Source organism: Ranitomeya variabilis, chromosome 1 (assembly GCF_051348905.1).
Source record: "Ranitomeya variabilis isolate aRanVar5 chromosome 1, aRanVar5.hap1, whole genome shotgun sequence".
Lineage (NCBI taxonomy): Eukaryota > Metazoa > Chordata > Amphibia > Anura > Dendrobatidae > Ranitomeya > Ranitomeya variabilis.
In genome coordinates, this window is record NC_135232.1 from 193,192,864 (window position 1) to 193,214,020 (window position 21,157).

The 21,157-nt window shown below is 47.9% G+C and overlaps 1 protein-coding gene across 3 annotated transcripts in view; it reads left to right on the forward strand.

Moving 5' to 3' along the window:
- Positions 1-1,144: 1,144 nt before the first annotated feature.
- The window catches only part of SLC12A2 (solute carrier family 12 member 2), a 116,274-nt gene continuing 96,261 nt past the window's right edge, over positions 1,145-21,157 (forward strand). The window contains exons 1-2 of one of the 3 annotated variants that reach the window (XM_077291466.1): positions 1,145-1,388; positions 3,432-4,057. In XM_077291466.1, coding sequence (XP_077147581.1) covers positions 3,473-4,057 — 585 coding nt within the window. In that variant the 5' untranslated portion in view covers positions 1,145-1,388; positions 3,432-3,472. Of the gene's footprint in view, positions 1,389-1,588; positions 1,725-3,431; positions 4,058-21,157 lie in introns of those variants that run through there. The other 2 variants (XM_077291448.1, XM_077291457.1) reach the window with 2 other exon arrangements.

Consider the following 21,157-nt stretch of genomic DNA (forward strand, 5'->3'; position numbering starts at 1 on the left):
AATGTAAACCGCTGCGTTTCCACAAGTTTTTTTCCGCAGCATGGGCACAGTGTTTTCGGTTTCCCATAGGTTTACATTGTACTGTGAACTCATGGGAAACTGCTGCGGACCCGCAGTAGCAGTACCATGCAGATGTAGCGGAGCTGTGCCATATAGCAGAGAAGTGCAGATGTAGCGGAGCTGTGTCATATAGCAGAGCCGTGCAGATGTAGCGGAGCTGTGTCATATAGCAGAGCCGTGCAGATGTAGCGGAGCTGTGCCATATAGCAGAGCCGCGCAGATGTAGCGGAGCTGTGCCATATAGCAGAGCCGCGCAGATGTAGCGGAGCTGTGCGATATAGCAGAGCCGTGCAGATGTAGCGGAGCTGTGCCATATAGCAGAGCCGTGCAGACGTAGTGGAGCTGTGCCATATAGCAGAGCCGTGCAGATGTAGCGGAGCTGTGCCATATAGCAGGGCCGTGCAGATGTAGCGGAGCTGTGCCATATAGCAGAGAAGTGCAGATGTTGCTGAGCTGTGCCATATAGTAGAGCCGTGCAGATGTAGCGGAGCTGTGCCATATATCAGAGCAGTGCAGATATAGCGGAGCTGTGTCATATAGCAGAGCCGTGCAGATGTAGCGGAGCTGTGTCATATAGCAGAGCCGTGCAGATGTAGCGGAGCTGTGCCATATAGCAGAGCCGTGCAGATGTAGCGGAGCTGTGCCATATAGCAGAGCCGTGCAGATGTAGCGGAGCTGTGCCATATATCAGAGCAGTGCAGATGTAGCGGAGCTGTGTCATATAGCAGAGCCGTGCAGATGTAGCGGAGCTGTGCCATATATCAGAGCAGTGCAGATGTAGCGGAGCTGTGCCATATAGCAGAGCCGTGCAGATGTAGCGGAGCTGTGCCATACAGCAGAGCCGTGCAGACGTAGTGGAGCTGTGCCATATAGCAGAGCCGTGCAGATGTAGCGGAGCTGTGCCATATAGCAGGGCCGTGCAGATGTAGCGGAGCTGTACCATATAGCAGAGCCGTGCAGATGTAGCGGAGCTGTGCCATATAGCAGGGCCGTGCAGATGTAGCGGAGCTGTGCCATATAGCAGAGCCGTGCAGACGTAGTGGCGGCGTGCCATATGTGTGCAGATGTAGCGGAGCCGCTGCGGTACGACCTGCACATGGCCGCTAGCTCTCGGGTGATACAGTGACGCCTCCCTCACAGCTGTGCCGGTAATCCGGGCGCTTGGGCTGCGCTGAGTGCTTTACTTGTGGAACGCATGCGCCTCCCATCCAAACACCCGGGAGAGAAGAGGCTGCAGTGCGAGGACCGGAGGCGGCTCCAGAGCTCCGTGCACAGCATCACACCGGAACCAGCGCCAGGCCACAGCTCCGGGCTGCGGACACCGGCAGGTAAACACAGAGGATGGGACAGGCCCCGGGAACGCCACTCCTGGTCATGTACGGGGCTGAGGCGGGAGAGTGCGGGCGGCTCCTGCTCTGTCTCTCATCATGGTTCCCAGGGATGCGGCCATGTGGAGGGGAGCCGGGAGCTCACATGGCACGTGCCGGCCGGGGGCGGTGGTCACTGCGGAGAGGATGGTGATGGGGCGGCTGGTCCTGCGGTATCTCCGGACCGGGAGCAGGCGGACATTGTGGCCGGGAGCGCGGCATGTCCTGGCAGACACGGAGCCGACAACGAGGCTGAAACCGAGCCAGCTGCGGCCACCGGGCCGGGAAATACAAGACGTGAGCCATCACACACTGGCGCTGTGCATGTAGGAAGTGTGCGCGGACACCGGGAGGCAGGGGGAGTGTGGCCCCACAGTCCAGGAGCCCGGCACAGTGTACACTGCTGTGGAGTGGCCCCTGTGCGCCAGTGATACACACTGATGACATGTGCGCCCATTGGTGAACACGTCACGTACCAGGCACCGTACCGTATAGGACGTGTACCCATCACTTACCAGGCACCGTACCGTATATGACGTGTACCCATCACTTACCAGGCACCGTACCGTATAGGACGTGTACCCATCACTTACCAGGCACCGTACCGTATATGACGTGTACCCATCACTTACCAGGCACCGTACCGTATATGACGTGTACCCATCACTTACCAGGCACCATACCGTATAGGACGTGTACCCATCACTTACCAGGCACCATACCGTATAGGACGTGTACCCATCACTTACCAGGCACCATACCGTATAGGACTTGTACCCGGCACTGTACTATATAGGATGTGTACCTGACTTGTACTTTGCGTACCAGGCGCTGTAACGTATAGGACATGTACCTGGCGCTGCATGGTATAGGACGTATACACATCACGTATCTGCGCCGTACCGTATAGGGCGATGTTGATGTACTTAGCACTTGTACAATATACACTCAGAACTGCTATATGTAATATAACCTAGGCAGAGCTGCTATACTGTGCAGTACATGTGCAGTAATACTATACAGTGTATAGATTGCACACACCGTACTGTATTTTGTATAGCACTGCATGTACATAAAATACTCAGTTTTTGAAGGTGTATTTTATACTTGTATACTACATGTACAGTGTTGGTATATTATACATATGCACACTAATGTACTACATGTACAGTGACGGTATATTATACGTATATTCACAGTGCTGTACAATATACTACATGTACAGTGATGGTATATTATACATATACACAGTAATATACTACATGTACAGTGATGGTATATTATACGTACATACACTTTGCTATACAATATACTACATGTACAGTGACAGTATATTGTACGTATATACACAGTGCTGTACAATATACATGTGCAGTTACTATATATTATGTCCATACAGTGCTGTACAATATGCTACATGTACAGTGACGGTATATTATACGTACATACACAATGCTGTACAATAGGCTACTAGTACCGTGCACTATAGTATACGCGGTGCACAGTGTGGCTGCACAATATGGTGCCCCCTATATACAGATCCTCCCTTCCCTAGGTGACACAGCTGGCCCTTGTGCCTGTCGGTGCTGGGGGCCTCTGTCTGCGGCTCCGGGGCTGCTGACCGTACACCGGTCCCCTGAGCCTGGTGCAGTAATGTAGCATCCCTGTGCATAGAGCAATATGGTGCACGCTCCTGTAGGATGTGAGTGGGGGCAGCTCGCACACAGCTTCTACTTGTCCCTTCATGGAAATGAGAGGCGTCTTTCCACGCCCGCTCTCCTCCCCTGTGCCCTCACAATAGTCACATTCATCATTCCTCGGCACATGAGTGGTGCTCGGGGAGCGCTGGGTGTGCACTCACTTTGTTAGGTGTATTTTGGATTAGGAGGAGGTGGAACATCAGTACAAAACAGCAGCCCGGGCCGAGCAGAGGCTTGTAGAGCTGCAGAGTGGCTGTATATAGTATATACTGGATGCCTGATCCCCTCTTCTATGTGATTACAGATATTCCTCCGGTAGCACCATCGTCTGAGAAATAACCGCACATGGAAAAGAAGACAAAGTTATCATCAGCCCTGGCTGAGCCAGGGAAGTCCTCATTGTCTCATACCCTGTCTACTCAGGATGATGAGGAACTACAAATCGATGATGCCCAGTTGGGCAGGCCCCTGGGTCCCACTCCAAGTCAGAGCCGCTTCCAAGTGGATCCTGTCAGTGAAGTATCCAAGGAGGCATCTACCGGGGACCATGGATCAGTGCCACCTCCGACTGATGCTGTAACCCATAGAGGAAGGGGGGGCTCAGGCGGTGAGGAAGCCAAAGGACGATTTAGGGTGAACTTTGTGGACCCGGCTGATCCAGATGGAAGCTCTCCTGAGATGGCAAGTGGTGAAGGCGGAGGTGGGGTGAGCTTTCAGAATGGAGATACAGTGTTAAGTGAAGGCAGCCTCCATTCAGGAGGTCATCACTATCATTACGATACCCACACTAACACTTATTACCTGCGGACATTCGGGCACAATACCATTGATGCTGTGCCCAGGATTGATCACTATCGGCACACAGCAGCAGACCTTGGTGAGAAGTTACTGAGACCAAGCTTGGCAGAGCTGCACGATGAGTTTGATAAGGTAAGACTGCTTCGTCCTTCATATCACGTTGATAATGATCCTACAGAAGATACTGGTTTTGTCTCTCAAGGACCCTCCTTCCTGGTATAATATCATTGATTTTTTTGTATAGATAGACCAATATAAATCTATACAGATCATCCTGTGCTAATAATCATTTCCACTTATTCACATTTGCATAAAAGTATAGTGTTTGGCTTTAATGGTCCTGCAGATCTCCTCCGTGCCATCATTTATAGCCCAGGAGCCATGGTACCTCGCTCCGGAGATTTTCCGAGCTGTTAATGAATTCCCACATGGCTTCGCTGTTCTTAGGAAAACACTTGATGAATCTTTTCTTGGCTGCGGTGATATTATTTTTACACCTAACAAGCAGCTTCTGAATGGGGAAACCTTAGATATTGTTTGTGTTGTGCGTGGGCGTAACTATAGGGGGCACAGAGGTTACCGTCGCATCTGCCGCTTGTCTCTAGGGGGACACGGGTAATAACCTTACTATGAATTGCACTTACAGGAGGGGGTGTCCTCCACAAATTTGTATTGGGCATAAAAGCTCAGCTCGGTATTTCTGAAGCTGAGTGATTTTTGTGCCAACGCTTTCCAGAAGTTTTTGCATATTATTTCAGTGCCCTCTGACTATTGCTGGGCATCTTAATGTTGCCCTCCGCTCCTGGGCACATGCGAACATCTGCTGCCGCTGCAGACATAAGCCAGCTTTGTAGTGCAGATTGCTTGCTGCAGCTTGGATTATTGACACACATAGGTGGCATTCTGTCTCTGGCTCCAGACCAGCTCCTCTTCATTCTCCGAGCAAGCCAGGAATTCTGAGCATCAGGCCTATTACTACAGACCAGATAAGAGCGTAACGTCACAGAAAACTGCAGGCCTGACCTTACTGAAGAATGCTGGATGGGAATCGGAATTGCAGACAAGCATTTCATGTGCCAGGACCAGAGATTCTCAGGCCGGCAGCATGTGCGCCTGCTCTCGTTAGAAAACTCTGCCAACTTGCAAGCCAGCGCTGTGGTCATATCATGATTTACACAGAAAATGTGATAAGACCGCAACGTATAAATACACTAAGACTAGGTTTTCATGCAGATGTCATGAATTGTGGTATATGAATGAAATCTGCATCAATATGTGAAAAAGGAATTCATTAGCACTGGTGCTCGAAGTCGCTGGGGTCTTGGGTTCAAATCCCACCAAGGACAACATCTGCAAGGAGTTTGCATGTTCTCCCTGTGCATGTTTATTTTGTATGTATTTATTTTACTCACTTATATAGCGCCATTAATTCCACGGCGCTTTACAGACATTATCATCACTGTCCCCATTGGGGCTCGCCATCTACATTCTCTATCAGTATGTCTAAGAGTGTGGGAGGAAACCGGAGAACCTGGAGGAAGCAATCACAAATACAGGGAGAACATACAAACTCCTTGCAGATATTGTCATTGGTGGGATTTGAATCCAGGACCCCAGCGATGCAGGGCAGTTTGTGTGGGTGTCCTCCCACACTCCAAAAATATACTGATGGGGGTCACAATAAAAACTCCCTATGGGGACAGTGATTGTGTCTGCAATGCGTTATTGAATTAATGGAGCTATGTTAGCAAGTAAAATACATTTTGCTGCTTGTGGACCCAGATGAAGACTACAATATTGTATGTTTCGTATGACCTGTGTGAACTTTTTATCAGTCCAGGTCTTTCTTGTCCCAGGGTCGGCACTGATCACGTGGGTCACTGTCAGACAGTAGACTGTGCATGCGCAGCGTCCCTGGGGCACCCGAGTATGGGGCCGTACAGACTGCTTGTGCCATTATATGATGCCATGTGATGGACAATACCTTTGTAATATAGAATTCTTTTTGTGCTTGATTGCTATATGTTGTGGCTGTGCCTCTTGTTTCTGGGGTAGAATAATTTGTAGCCTGGCATCTCTTGGAGCCTGGCACTGTTTGATTATGCCCATGAGTACCATGGCTCTATGTTCTTGTGTAGGTGCACCATTTTAACTTTGTAAGGCATGGAGATTAGACGTAATTTGACCACCTGCTTTATGCCTTACTTGATCATTGATGTTTGAGCCATTAAATTGGCGTTCCACAACTTGGATATTGATTACTATCAGTTCTGAGGGGGTCTGCCATCCGTCACTCCTCAGCCCATTCACTACAGCAGGAGCTGTGTTGCCGTACTCGTGACCACAACACAATGTATATGGAGCTGTTCTGGCTTTGTACAGTGAACCTCTGGCAGGGCAAAAAACAGGTGATTAGGGTTTTGGGTATTGTAAGGCTAGGTCATCTGTGTATAAACCCAAGAAAACACCTTGGTTGTACCTTATATGCGAGTCCATGTGTAGAAGAACGCCTGACTCGCTGTTCCATTGCTCCCTCTATGACCTCCTAAGCCTGTTTGGCTGCCTTTTGATCAGTTCATTTCCTTCTCTCCTCCACTTGGGATATATACTTAGAGAGCTTGTCCCATTTTTGTCTATTGTTTGTGTGTTTGCCTCTTGTTCATATGACTGACTAGACCCCCTACCCTTATGTACCATGCCCACAAAGACATAAGACCCCTTGTGTCTCTCTACCACACCTGTGTGTTCCCAGAGCTGGCCATGCCCATCAGGTAGGTTGCCTGTGACCCATGGCACTATCACCCCTACATCTTTGATTTGGCTAGATATCGTTGCCATGTAATCTTAAGGCCCCGTCTCACATAGCGAGATCGCTAGCGAGATCGCTGCTGAGTCACAAGTTTTGTGACGCAACAGCGACCTCCATAGCGATCTCGCTATGTGTGACACGTACCAGCGATCAGGCCCCTGCTGTGAGATCGCTGGTCGTGTCGGAATGGCCTGGACCTTTTTTTGGTCGTTGAGGCCCCGCTGACATCGCTGAATCGGTGTGTGTGACACCGATCCAGCGATGTCTTCACTGGTAACCAGGGTAAACATCGGGTTACTAAGCGCAGGGCCGCGCTTAGTAACCCAATGTTTACCCTGGTTACCAGCGTAAATGTAAAAAAAAACAAACACTACATACTCGCCTTCTGATGTCCGTCAGGTCCCTTGCCGTCTGCTTCCTGCTCTGACTGACTCCCGGCCGTACAGTGAGAAGTGAGAGCACAGCAGTGACGTCACCGCTGCGCTCTGCTCTCACTGTACGGCGGCTCAGTCAGAGCAGGAAGCAGACGGCAAGGGACCTGACGGACACCGAAAGGCGAGTATGTACTGTTTGTTTTTTTTGGTAACCAGTGTAAACATCTGGTTACTAAGCGCGGCCCTGCGCTTAGTAACCCGATGTTTACCCTGGTTACCCGGGTGCTGCAGGGGGACTTCGGCATCGTTGAAGACAGTTTCAACGATGCCGAAGTCGTTCCCCTGATCGTTGGTCGCTGGAGAGAGCGGTCTGTGTGACAGCTCCCCAGCGACCACACAACGACTTACCAACGATCACGGCCAGGTCGTATCGCTGGTCGTGATCGTTGGTAAATCGCTTAGTGAGACGGGGCCTTTAGTCTGAGAACTTCTTAGTATCTTGCTGTGGTTACTCCTCTGGTTCTCCCTGATACACATCCCAGCTGGAGGTGAAGCTTTACTATGGTCCCAGCCACTAGCCAGGTGGGCCAGGGTACCTTGTGATCACTTACATTGACCCATGGCCATATTATTTACATAGCATTTAGGGCAACAATTACTAGGAAAGTGTTCCTATCATATAACCACGTTTGTTACCAAAACTTCATTATGTGGTGGTGTATGAAGGACAGAGCTATCATTTAGTGCCCCGGAAGCCATCAGCGGTCTTGCTCATAGGTTTTAGGTTTCTGAATAGTGGCTTTTTCTGGGGAAGAGAATGCAGTTTTATCCCTGGCATAGAAGTAAATGTCCAACCCAAAAGTTTTATTTTCCTGCAGCTCTGCAACGCAATGAGTCCAAGATGCAAATAATGATAGAAAGTGACCAGTCTGAAGCCCAGTCCTACTCAGAGCATCAAAACGTGATGGCAGATAGAAGTCCCAATAAAGGACCCCTGACGTCTCGGATAATTACACCTAGTCCTGAGTGAGAACAGCTGCTTTTATCACTCAGGAATGTCTGAAGTGTTTGTGCAACCTGTTGGGAACGGGCAGGACCTGTGGAGACTTCTAAGGCTACGACATAGTGTGCATCACAAAGAATAGCTTTTCCATGGGGGAGGCACAATGAGCCTGCAGCTGCTCAAGTCTGTGTTCACATGCTGCACACGGTTTTCTTGTTCCTTGTTTTTAACATGTCAACAAAACTGCAGTGTGTTTTATTACCTTTGGTAATATTTTATCCTTCCATTACCATCCTCGTATTTTTAGGTGATTATCAGGGGGGTTGTTACAATGAAAACACATTTAAAAAGGGCAGCAAATCTGCCATGTGAACGGAAACGTCCTAATTATGTCTAGAATCAGCAATCAGCATATAACCAGACTTTGGTTAGGATTACAGAGGGGTTTTTTTCTGAACTGTTGAAAAGAGTTTTTCAGTCACAAACTGCTCCAGGAAATGCTCCTTTTTTGGGGGGAGATGTTGTTGTTGTTGTAGTAGTAGTAGTAGTTCTCCTTTTCCTGAAGTGGCTTTGGAGGTAGTTTTTACCCCCCTCCCCAAATGTTCATTGCAGTCTTTTTATTGCACAGTGCCTAGTGTGGAGTCTATTCCATTTAGGAACATTAAAAAAAAAGCTTAAAAAAAATTCCTCCTCCTAATAAACATCGAAGTTGATTTCTCATTGAAATGAAAAGAAAGAGTTCTCCAAGAGTTTTTGAAGCTGTTGTAGAGATGCACATCCACACCAAAAGCTCAGTGTGAACATGGCCTTAAGGTACCGTCACACTAAACGATATCGCTAGCGATCCGTGACGTTGCAGCGTCCTCGCTAGCGATATCGTTTAGTTTGACACGCAGCAGCGATCAGGATCCTGCTGTGATGTCGCTGGTCGCTGAATAAAGTCCTGAACTTTATTTGGTCGTCCGATCGCCGTGTATCGTTGTGTTTGACACCAAAAGCAACGATACCAGCGATGTTTTACACTTGTAACCAGGGTAAACATCGGGTTACTAAGCGCAGGGCCGCGCTTAGTAACCCGATGTTTACCCTGGTTACCAGCGTAAAAGTAAAAAAAACAAACAGTACATGCTCACCTGCGCGTCCTCCAGCGTCTGCTTCCTGCTCTGACTGAGATCCGGCTCTAAAGTGAAAGTGAAAGCACAGCGGTGACGTCACCGCTGTGCTGTTAGGGCCGGAGCTCAGTCAGTGTCAGGAAGCAGACGCTGGGGGCGCGCAGGTGAGCATGTACTGTTTGTTTTTTTTACTTTTACGCTGGTAACCAGGGTAAACATCGGGTTACTAAGCGCGGCCCTGCGCTTAGCAACCCGATGTTTACCCTGGTTACCCGGGGACCTCGGCATCGTTGGTCGCTGGAGAGCGGTCTGTGTGACAGCTCTCCAGCGATCAAACAGCGACGCTGCAGCGATCGGCATCGTTGTCGCTATCGCTGCAGCGTCGCTTAATGTGACGGTACCTTTAGGCTGTCATTGCAGCAGAACAACAAAAGTGCTGAAGCGGTCTCATGACTGCCCCCTGTGGTGACTGACCGACCACATTGTAGTCGGATTACTCTTTAGGCTATGTGCCCACGTTGCAGAATAGAAGCAGATTTTTCCTCATCATTGACGTGTTTTTCATGTGGTTTTCATGCGTTTTTTCCAATACACATCTATGGCTGCAGAATCGCCGTTATTCTGCAAAATAAATGAACATGCTGTGTATATTACCGCAATGCGATTCCGCTGCGGAAAAATACGCAGCATGGGGAATACTCTTAAAATTAATGGGATGCGTTTTGTTAGCGTTTTTTAAGCGTTTCCACTGCGAAAAATGCAACGTGGGCACACAGTCTAAGGGTGCTATCACCCTGCTTCTGGCACCCGTTCAGTGGCCTTATCGGAGCTTGCGTCCGAACCCCCCCACAAAACTGGATTCGGACATGCGCGAACAGGGCCATAGAGTACAATGATGCCGACAGAGCGATTGTGTGCTCTGCCATGCATCAGTTTCAGGAGTGTTCCTCTACTGGAGGCGGACACTCGTACGTAGTAGGCTGCGTCTGGGTGTCAATCTCCAGTAGGTGTACACGCCCAAAATAATGCAATGTGCTGTACTTCTGGCCAAATCTATAATGGAATTTTCCACGCAGATGTGAACGGAGCCAAATATTGGATTGTATCAGACTGCAGACTGTATATGGATATACAAATTGCTTATGAAAAATTAAGTCTCTATATTAAAGGGGTTGACTACCTTTTTGGAGACTTTTTTTTTTTTTTTCCTTTTTGCTTACTATCATGTATTAATCATTTTTGTATTTGGGTTTCATTAAAATTTTGCATCATTTACCTTCTGTAGCCTCTGTGTTGCACTGACTATTGATGGCTGCAGAATGTAACTGAGATTCACTCAGGGAGTGCATACTGACTGAGCTTTGGGAGAGTTTGTAACTCTTATCTGTCTTTTAACTGCATCCTGCCCACCCATGGACTTACCCATACTGACATTGGGTATGTTCCCACGGTCAGTAAACGCTGTGGGTTGGACGCTACGTACATCCGCAGCGTCCAGATGATACAGCATAGTGGAGATGCCTGCAGATGACTTCCAGGGAAGGATTGCAGCTCGTGTTTCCAGACCGCAGCATGTCAATTTATCTTGCGGAGACTCTCAGTTTCCGCTAGATAAATGTCACCCGTACAGTGTATTGGGCGCCGTGATCCCGCATGGTTCAGTGAACACATGAGGAATCACCTGCGTTTCAAAAGCCGGCAGCGCTTTGGACGCAGCGGACATGTGCTGCCGATTCTTGATTGTGGCCACAACCCTAAACGTCTGTGCAGTCCCATTCCTACTCTGCAATGATAGAGAAGACACTGTCACTACATCACTGTATACATAGTGTTAAATAAGGGCTGCATATGCAGTAAAAGGAAGCAATGACAGGGCTGCTTCCTCCATACACACTGGTCATCGATCACTGGGTGTGGGTAGGGAACAGGAGCTGCTGTGTCATAGGAGACTCAGACGGCTCTGCTATGTATTTCCACTGTAACTGGGGCTAATATACCAGCCAGTCCCATTTACAAGGGAAATAAGATGGAAATAAACATATTGAAATGACCCCCAAAAGTCTCTTATGACATTATGGGAGTCGGTGTGTAAAATTAACAGAATTAGCAGATAAAAAGCTAATATAAAGAAAATCACTATCAATCCAAATTGCTCTTTGTTGCACCTTCACCTGGTAAAAAAAAAATGGTTTGGTTAGAAAATGGGTAGCAGATTTGGCTCATTTGGCCATAAAATGAAAAAAAAAAAAAAAAGGAAAACTTGACACTTATTTCCTTTATTTCTCCTGCACTAAAATCACCTGCTAACAACAAAAAACGCCTTTAACTGAAATATAAAAATGGATCCCTTTTGAACTACAATAGACACAAAATTTACTTGAATATCTGAGTGAGAAAAAAATGTTACCGCTCTTTACACTGCATGTACGAAAAAACCCCTGAAAATGTGCCTGTTCAGGGACTGAGGAAAAATGGCCGGTTTCTGAACTGGTTAGAGCTCCGCAGCTGGTTTCTGACCGCAATCCACATCAAAGGTGAGCGTGTAAAAGCCTAACTGCAAAAGTTTTATATCTTCACTCCCTCCTTTCACAAATGGTACGGTGTCATTAATGTGCAAGTGCTTCTCGCTAAATTAGAATATCATCAAAAAATGTATTTCAGTTCTTCAATGCAAAAAGTTAAACTCGTATATTATATACAGTCATTACAAACAGATTGATCTATTTCAAGTGTATATTTCTGTTAATGTTGATGATTATGGCTTACAGCAAATGAAAACCCAAAAGTCATTATCTCAGTAAATTAGAATACTTTATAACACCAGCTTGAAAAAATGATTTAAAATCCGATATGATGGCCTACTAAAATGTATGTTCAGTTAATGTACTCATTACTTGGTCAGGACTCCTTTGGCATCAATTACTGAATCAATGCGGTGTGGTATGGAGGCGATCAGCCTGTGGCACTGCTGAGGTGTTATGGAAGCCCAGGTTGCTTTGATAGCAGCCTTCAGCTCATCTGCATTGTTGGGTCTGGTGTCACTCATCTTCCTCTTGACAATACCCCATAGATTCTCTATGGGGTTAAGGTCAGGTGAGTTTGCTAGACAATCCAGCACAGTGATACTGTTGTGTTTAAACCAGGTATTGGTACTTTTGGCAGTGTGGACAGATGCCAAGTCCTGCTGGAGAATGAAATATCCATCTCCAAAAAGCTTGTCGGCAGAGGGAAGCATGAAGTGCCCTAAAATGTCCTGTAGACGGCTGCGCTGACTTTGGTCTTGATAAAACACAGTGGACCTACACCAGCAGATGACATGGCTCCACAAACCATCACTGATTGTGGAAACTTCACACTAGACCTCAAGCAGCTTGGATTGTGGCCCCTCCGCTCTTCTCCAGACTCTGGGACCTTGATTTCCAAATGAAATGTAAAATTTACTGTAATCTGAAAACACTTTGGACCACTGAGCAACAGTCCAGTTATTTTTCTCCTTGGCCCAAGTAAGACGTTTCTGGAGTTGTCTATTGGTCATGAGTGGCTGACACATGGAATGTGACACTTGTAGCCAATGTCCTGGATACGTCTGTGTGTGGTGGCTCTTGAAGCAATGACTCCAGCAGCAGTCCACTCCTTGTGAATCCCCCCCCAAATTTTTGAATGGTCTTTTCTTAACAATCCTTTCAAGGCTGCGGTTATCCCAGATGCTTGTGCACCTTTTTCTACCACACTTTTTTCTTCCACTCAACTTTCCAGTAATATGCAAGATAGTAACTTTTGGGTTTTCATTGGCTGTAAGCTATAATCATCCACATTAACAGAAATAAACACTTGTAATAAATCACTCTGTTTGTAATCACTCTGTATAATGAGTTTCACTTTTTGTGTTGAAGAACTGAAATAAATTAACTTTTTGATGGTGATCTAATTTAGTGAGAAGCACCTGTAAGTTCCCTGCCCCTAGTCTTATACATACAGTCTTATAGCTGCCGTCTTCATCTATTCTCACCGCTCCAGTCGTCTTCTGCAGGTTGTGGCCTGATGGATGGCTCCAGTGTTTGCTGGGTGAGCAAGAGGTTAGGGTACCGTCTCACAGTGGCACTTTGGTCGCTACGACGGCACGATCCGTGACGTTCCAGCGATATAGTTACGATCTCGCTGTGTCTGACACGCTACTGCGATCAGGGACCCCGCTGAGAATCATACGTCGTAGCAGATCGTTTGAAACTTTATTTCGTCGCTGGATCACCCGCTGACATCGCTGCATCGGCGTGTGTGACGCCGATGCAGCGATGTCTTCACTGGTAACCAGGGTAAATATCGGGTTACTAAGCGCAGGGCCGCGCTTAGTAACCCGATGTTTACCCTGGTTACCAATAATAATAATAATAATAATAATCTTTATTTATATAGCGCCAACATATTCCGCAGCGCTTTACAGTTTAACAGTTTCAAACACAACAGTCATAGGTAACAATGTTAACAATACAGCAATAAAGCAAAATAAGACGACCCTGCTCGTGAGAGCTTACAATCTACAATGAGGTGGGGAGATACAAAGTACAGGTGTGTATTTACAATGGTGTATTTACAATGATGGTCCAGCCATCTTCAGGGAGTGGGGGGTAGATGGAAGTAGTGAATGGGCTACACACACGCACAAAAACATAAAATGAGTTTGATTAGGGAACGTGATAGGCCGCTCTGAACAAATGTGTTTTGAGCGAGCGCCTAAAGCTATGCAAGTTGTGCATGGTCCTAATGTCTTGGGGTAGAGCATTCCAGAGGATTGGCACAACACGGGAGAAGTCTTGGAGTCGGGAGTGGGAGGTACGAATTAGTGCAGAGGTTAGTCGAAAGTCATTTGCAGAGTGCAGAGGTCGGTTAGGCCGATAGACAGAAATGAGGGAGGAGATGTAAGGGGGTGCCGCACTGTGGAGAGCTTTGTGGGTGAGAACAAGTACTTTGAATTGTATCCTGTAATGAATGGGCAGCCAGTGTAATGACTGGCGAAGAGCGGACACGTCCGAGTAACGATTAGCCAGATGGACGACCCTGGCTGCTGCATTAAGGATAGACTGGAGAGGGGAAAGTCGCGTGAGGGGGAGGCCAATTAAAAGAGAGTTACAGTAGTCCAGACGGGAGTGGATTAGGGCGACAGTGAGAGTTTTTGTTGTCTCCATGGTGAGAAAAGGGCGGATTCTAGAGATGTTCTTTAGGTGTAAGCGGCACGAGCGGGCAAGAGATTGTATGTGGGAGGTGAAGTAGAGATCGGAGTCAAACATGACACCCAGACAGCGTGCCTGCTGCCGGGGTGTTATTATGGTGCCACCCACGGAGAGGGAAATGTCAGATTTAGGGAGGTTAGTAGAAGGCGGGAGCAGAAGAAGTTCAGTTTTGGAGAGGTTGAGCTTCAGATAGAGAGCGGACATGATGTTAGAGACTACAGACAGTCAGTGGCGTTCTGTAGTACAGCGGGGGTAAGGTCAGGGGCTGACGTGTATAGTTGTGTGTCATCAGCATAAAGATGGTACTGAAAGCCAAATCTGCTGATGGTCTGTCCAATTGGGGCCGTGTAGAGGGAGAAGAGAAGGGGGCCAAGGACTGAGCCCTGAGGTACCCCGACAGTGAGAGGAAGAGGAGATGAAGTGGAGCCGGAGAACAGAACACTGAAGGAGCGTTCAGAAAGATAGGAAGAGAACCAGGAGAGAGCAGTGTTCTTAATGCCTAGTGACTGGAGCCTAGAGAGTAGGAGAGGGTGGTCAACAGTGTCGAAAGCTGCAGAAAGATCGAGGAGAATGAGCAGAGAGTGGTCACCGTTACATTTTGCTGTCAGAAGGTCATTGGTCACCTTGATGAGTGCAGTTTCTGTTGAATGTAGGGGGCGGAACCCGGACTGTGAAGGGTCTAGGAGGGAATGAGTGGAGAGGTAACGGGTAAGGCGGGAGTAGACTAGGCGCTCCAGGAGTTTTGAGATGAAGGGTAGATTGGAGACCGGTCTGTAGTTGTTTGCACATGATGGGTCAAGGGTGGGTTTTTTTAGTAATGGAGTAATGATAGAGTGTTTGAAGGAGGAGGGGAAAATGCCAGAGGAGAGGGAGAGATTAAAGATTGCAGTTAGGTGAGTTGTGACGACTGGAGAGAGAGACTGGAGGAGGTGTGAGGGAATGGGGTCGGTGGTGCATGTAGTCGGACGAGAAGAGGAGAGGAGCTTGGAGACTTCTTCTTCTGTGATGGGATCGAATGTGGAGAGTGAGCCAGGGGAGATGCAGGGAGGAATGGGAGTCATTGCACTTGGTGTCTGGGAGCGGATTTCCTGACGGATGTTATCTATTTTCTCTATAAAGTGGGAGGCCAGGTCATCAGCACAAATGTCTGTGATAGGGTCTTGTGCTTTTGGCCTGAGGAGGGAGTGAAATGTGTCAAAAAGTTTCTTGGGGTTGTTGGATAGTGAGGAGATCAGGGTGGTGAAGTAGGTCTATTTGGCAAGGTGAAGGGCAGAGTTATAGGTCCTTAACATAAATTTGAAGTGCAAGAAGTCTTCTGGGGTGCGAGTTTTCCTCCATAAGCGTTCAGCACACCTGGAGCATCGCTGGAGGAATCGGGTTTGCGATGTGAGCCAGGGCTGTTTCACTCTGTGTTTGGAGGTTCTGAGGGTGAGGGGAGCTACTTGGTCTAGGGTGCTTCTAAGAGTGTCATTGAAGTAATGTACAGCCAGATCAGGACAGGGACAAGAGGAGACTGGGGACAGTGATGAGTGTAAGGAGTCTGAAAGTGTGTGAGGATTAATAGCATGTAGATTTCTGAATGTGTGGTAGGTAGGAGAGTGCTGGGGTGGGCGAGGAATTGTGAGTGTGAAGGAGAGAATGTTGTGGTCAGAGAGGGGAAGTGGTGAGTTATCGAGGTGGGGAATTGAACAGAGCCGGACAAAGACCAGGTCCAGGGTGTTACCGTCTTTGTGTGTTTCAGAGGTTGAGAGCTGTGAGAGGCCGAGAGAAGTGGTTAGTGATAGAAGCTGGGATGCAGATGTGGACGTGGGGCTGTTAATGGGAATGTTGAAGTCTCCCAGGATAAGGGTTGGTAATTCTGAGGACATGAAGTGCGGCAGCCAGGCTGAGAAGTCGTCCAGGAAGTGGGTAGGTGAGCCTGGGGGCCGGTATATGACCGCTACTCTGAGGGAGAGGGGACGGAAGAGCCTGACGGTGTGGACCTCAAAAGAAGGGAATGAAAGTGAAACAACTGGGGGTATAACCTGGAACGTGCATTGGGGGGACAAGAGTATGCCGACTCCACCACCAGGTCTGTTAGTGGGTCTTGGGGAATGGGAGAATTGTAAGCCACCATGGGAAATGGCAGCAGGGGAGACAGTGTCAGAGTCTTGGATCCAGGTTTCAGTGAGGGCCAACAGATTGAGAGAGTTGTTCAGAAAGTAGTTGTGCAGGAAAGGGAGCTTGTTACATACAGACCGTGGATTCCAAAGGGCACAATTGAAAGGGAGAGGTGAGGGAGTGCAAGTAATATTAATAAGGTTAGTATGGTTTTGATATGAGATAGGGTAGCAGTTGAGGTTGGGGGATGGGGGACCGGGGTTGGGGGATATGTCCCCTGAAATCAGTAGGAGTAACAAGATAAAAAGCAAGTAGTTTTTTGAAGTGTTTGTAGTTTTTTTGTGCAGTGTGTTTGGGTAAGATGGGCTGAGGTTTTTCAGGAAGGTGAGAAGTGCATGGGAGCTGTACATGGGAGAGGGAAGCAGTGAGGAGCTGATGTGTATGAGTCGTGGTGGAGGGGGGATTGGGCGGTGAATGTGGATTGCAAGGGAGCATAGGAGGATAGGAATAAAGCACATGGTGAGAAGGGAAAACAGAGTGTGGGTTACCTGACTCCTGCCCTGACTAACTGCCATGGAATAACTGCGGTATCACGACGCTTATCTTCCGTGACGCTTTGCTTATGTGACGCGTGCACCCCCACTAGCGTGCCCCCCTAAGGATGGTTCTACATTTATAGTCCAGTGATGGGTCAGAAGAGATGGATTATGGGACCAGGGTGGGGATAATTTGGCAGCTGGGGCCAGCACACCAGGGGGTGGTTAAATGATCAAAGGCATTGTGGCTGGCAACATGCTATAACACCTTCACCTGATTGTATCTAGAGTGGCCACAGTAATTGATATACATCAAACTGAGTACATCCTACAATACAACCAATGAATTATACCAAACATTACGCAGGCACATTAAAATAAGTTGCTAGATGGTATAGTGGCAGATGAGACATGGACAGCAAGCAGAGGTGGGAAGCTATACCATTAATTCTAATGCAGCAGAATTTACCATTGTAAATGTAAAAAAAAAAACACTACATACTTACATTCCGGTGCCTGTCACGTCCCCGGGCGTCCACTTCCCTGCACTCCTCCTGCATCCTGTGTCAGCGCCGGCCGTACATCAGAGCACAGCGGTGACGTCACCGCTCTGCTTTACGGCCGCGCTTACACAGGATGCAGGAGGAGTGCAGGGAAGCGGATGCCCGGGGATGTGACAGGCACTGGAATGTGAGTATGTGTTTTTTTTTTTTTTTTTTTTTTACATTTACAATGGTAACCAGGGTAAACATCGGGTTACTAAGCTCGGCCCTGCGCTTAGTAACCCGATGTTTACCCTGGTTACCCAGGGACTTCGGCATCGTTGGTCGCTGGAGAGCTGTCTGTGTGACAGCTCTCCAGCGACCACACAACGACTTTCCAACGATCACGGCCAGGTCGTATCGCTGGTCGTGATCGTTGGAAAGTTGCTGAGTGTGACGGTACCCTTACTATTCAATGTAAGTCTATGGGAGCTGGAATGAGGCCAGAACAAGGATCTCATAGACTCAGTGAGAGCTTGTGATTGTTACCTCTGATCCCAGTCAGTCAGAAGTTGTGGTCACAAGATGGCGGTGCTGGATCGGAGCAGCGTTGTGAACATATGTTAGACCATGGCTGCTATTTATATTACTACTAGATGGTAGCCCGATTCTAACGCATCAGGTATTCTAGAATATGTATGTAGTTTATTTATGAAGATTTTAGAATAGTGCATTGAATACACGGGATTCGGCCAGCCGCGACCAATTAGCGAAGCGTGGTTCAAATCCCGTGCCAATTCGCGGCCGGACTACGCCTGTCGCTGATTGCTCGCGGCCAGCCATGTAGTATATAGCACAGCTCACGTAGTATATAGCACAGCTCACGTAGTATATAGCACAGCTCACGTAGTGTATAGCACAGCCCACGGAGCGTATAGCACAGGCCACGCAGTGTATAGCGATGTGGGCATCATATCCCTGTTAAAAAAAAAAAATAATAATAATTAAAATAAAAAATAGTTATATACTCACCTTCCGTTGGCCCCGGATCCAGGCGAAGCGGCTACCGACGCTCCTCGCGCGCTTCGGTCCCAAGAGTGCATTGCGGTCTCGCGAGATGATGACGTAGCGGTCTCGCGAGACCGCTACTTTATCATCTCGCAAGACCGCAATGCACGGAGCGGTCACCGGAGCGTCGCGAGGTGCGGGAAAGGCCGGTTCTGGATCCGAGGGGCCGACGGACGGTGAGTACGGTATATAACGATTTTTTTATTTTTTTCATTATTTTTAACATTAGATCTTTTAACTATTGATGCCGCATAGGCAGCATCAATAGTAAAAAGTTGGTCACACAGTGTTAATAGCAGCGGTATCGGAGTGCGTTACCCGCGGCATAACGCGGTCCGTTACCGCTGCCATTAACCCTGTGTGACCGCTGACTGGAGGGGAGTATGGAGCGGGCACTGACTGCGGGGAGGAAGGAGCGGCCATTTTGCCGCCGGACTGTGCCCGTAGCTGATTGGTCGCGGCAAAATCAGCGACTTGGATTTCCATGACAGACAGAGGCCGCGACCAATGAATATCCATGACAGACAGACAGAAGGACAGACGAAAGTGACCCTTAGACAATTATATAGTAGATGGTTATGTGACATTGATTGTGGCACCCTTCCAAGGCTGAAGTAAATAAATATTAAAAAAACAAAACGCTCCATTGGGGCTTTAATGTAAATTGAACTAGAAAAATGATATCCGGACCCAAATACATATTTTTTTTAAGAAAAAATGATTATCCAAAATGGTGAACAAACCCTTTTAAATGTTTAAGCGTCTGTTGAATATTAATGCAGTTTTATGACTTTTTGACCAACTTGTGCTCCAGGAATGGAGACCTTGTTGGGGATCTGTATAGTTTTCGGCATGGACTTCTCTTCCAGACTTTCTACATCTGTCTTGTTTTCTACACACATTCTCTAGTAAGCAGAATGCTGCACATTGAGTCTATCCACAGGCCATGAGATGATGATTATGGGTGTCTTCAGAGCATACTTTTCTCACCACTGCATGCTCCTGTATGAGCAAACAAGGTGAAGTCATTTGGTTGCTGGCCATGTGGATGGAGATGGTATCTCCTGTTTGTAATGTGGAAATGCTGTCATGCTCGCTCTAGGGGCAGATTCCTCATCAATGATGGCTCCTTTTAATCCTTTCCATTGGGTAGGTCACCTAGATCTCACAAAGCGTGACTGTGCTGAATCTGGTGACAGACTGATCTGACACAGCAGATGGTGATATTGCTACAAAAGCTGTAACTTCAGAGGAAACATTGGTGGAAGCAACCCTCATACATTATTAAAATAGAAATATTCCTTATTCACTTTGCAGAAGGGTGCTGCTCTGTAAGATAAAACCAGGGTCTGAGGGAACTTTAGATTGAGGCACCTTCTACCTCTATAATTCTTCCTATAGCTGAGATAGGTGAGGGTGACCTGCTGGCCCCAGCATATACCATCGCACTGTGCCCTGCTGGACCATTGTGAAAGTGCCCACGGTTAGCCGTCTTGTGAATCGCTAGAGCAGGTTGATGAGGGCTGAACAATACGTCTCAGGTTGGCTGTGGCATCCTCGATTCATATTCAGTACCCTAGGATAGGAGTGGGGAACCTCAGGCCCCTGGGCCATTTTTGGCCCTCGGTGACCTTTTATGAGGTCCCCCGGGCAGATTCTCAGGGACTGCATTCTTGGGCAGGGAGCCGTATTTTGATTGCCGCCAGCTCATTAATTTCTTCTTGTTCTGTTAGCGCACACACATGCAGTGTTCACTACTGAAGGGCATGCAATAATAATAATAATCTTTATATAGCGCCAACATATTCCGCAGCGCTTTACAGTTTAATGAAAGATTACGTACGGCCCCTGAAGGATGGTAGAAATAGCCAAATGGCCCTTGGGCAGAAAAAAGATTCCCCTCCCCTGCCCTAGGAGGAAACATGGAGAAGACAGCCTTGTAGAAGTATATAATGGATTCCTGATAGTTATAGTTTTCCTCTTCATCTCTTTTAAAAGTGTGGGCGTCCACATCCGAGGAATCTCTGACCCACGTACCACAGCATAGTTTAGGCTACTTTTACACTAGCGTCGTTCGACGCACGTCTCAATGCGTCGTTATGTAGAAAAAACGCATCCTGCAAAGTTGCCTGCAGCATTTCATCATAGACTTATACATAGCGACGCATTGCGACGGAGTGCCACACGTCGCAACCGTCGTGCGACGGTTGCGTCGTGTTTTGGCAGACCGTTGGCACAAAAAAAGGTACATGTAACTTTTTTTGTGTGTTGTGTTCGCCATTTCCGACCGTGCATGTGCGGCCGGAACACCGCCCCCTCCTCCCCGCTCATCACACTGGGCAGCGGATGCGTCGTGAGACTGCATCCGCTGCCCACGTTGTTATTAATAATTAACACACTGTCCATCGGTACGTCGGGCCGACGGTTTGTGACAGCCCGTACCAACGGACTAGTGTGAAAGTAGCCTTACGATGTGATGGGACTTCAGGATTGGAATACAGAATTCGCCTGTACTCCCAC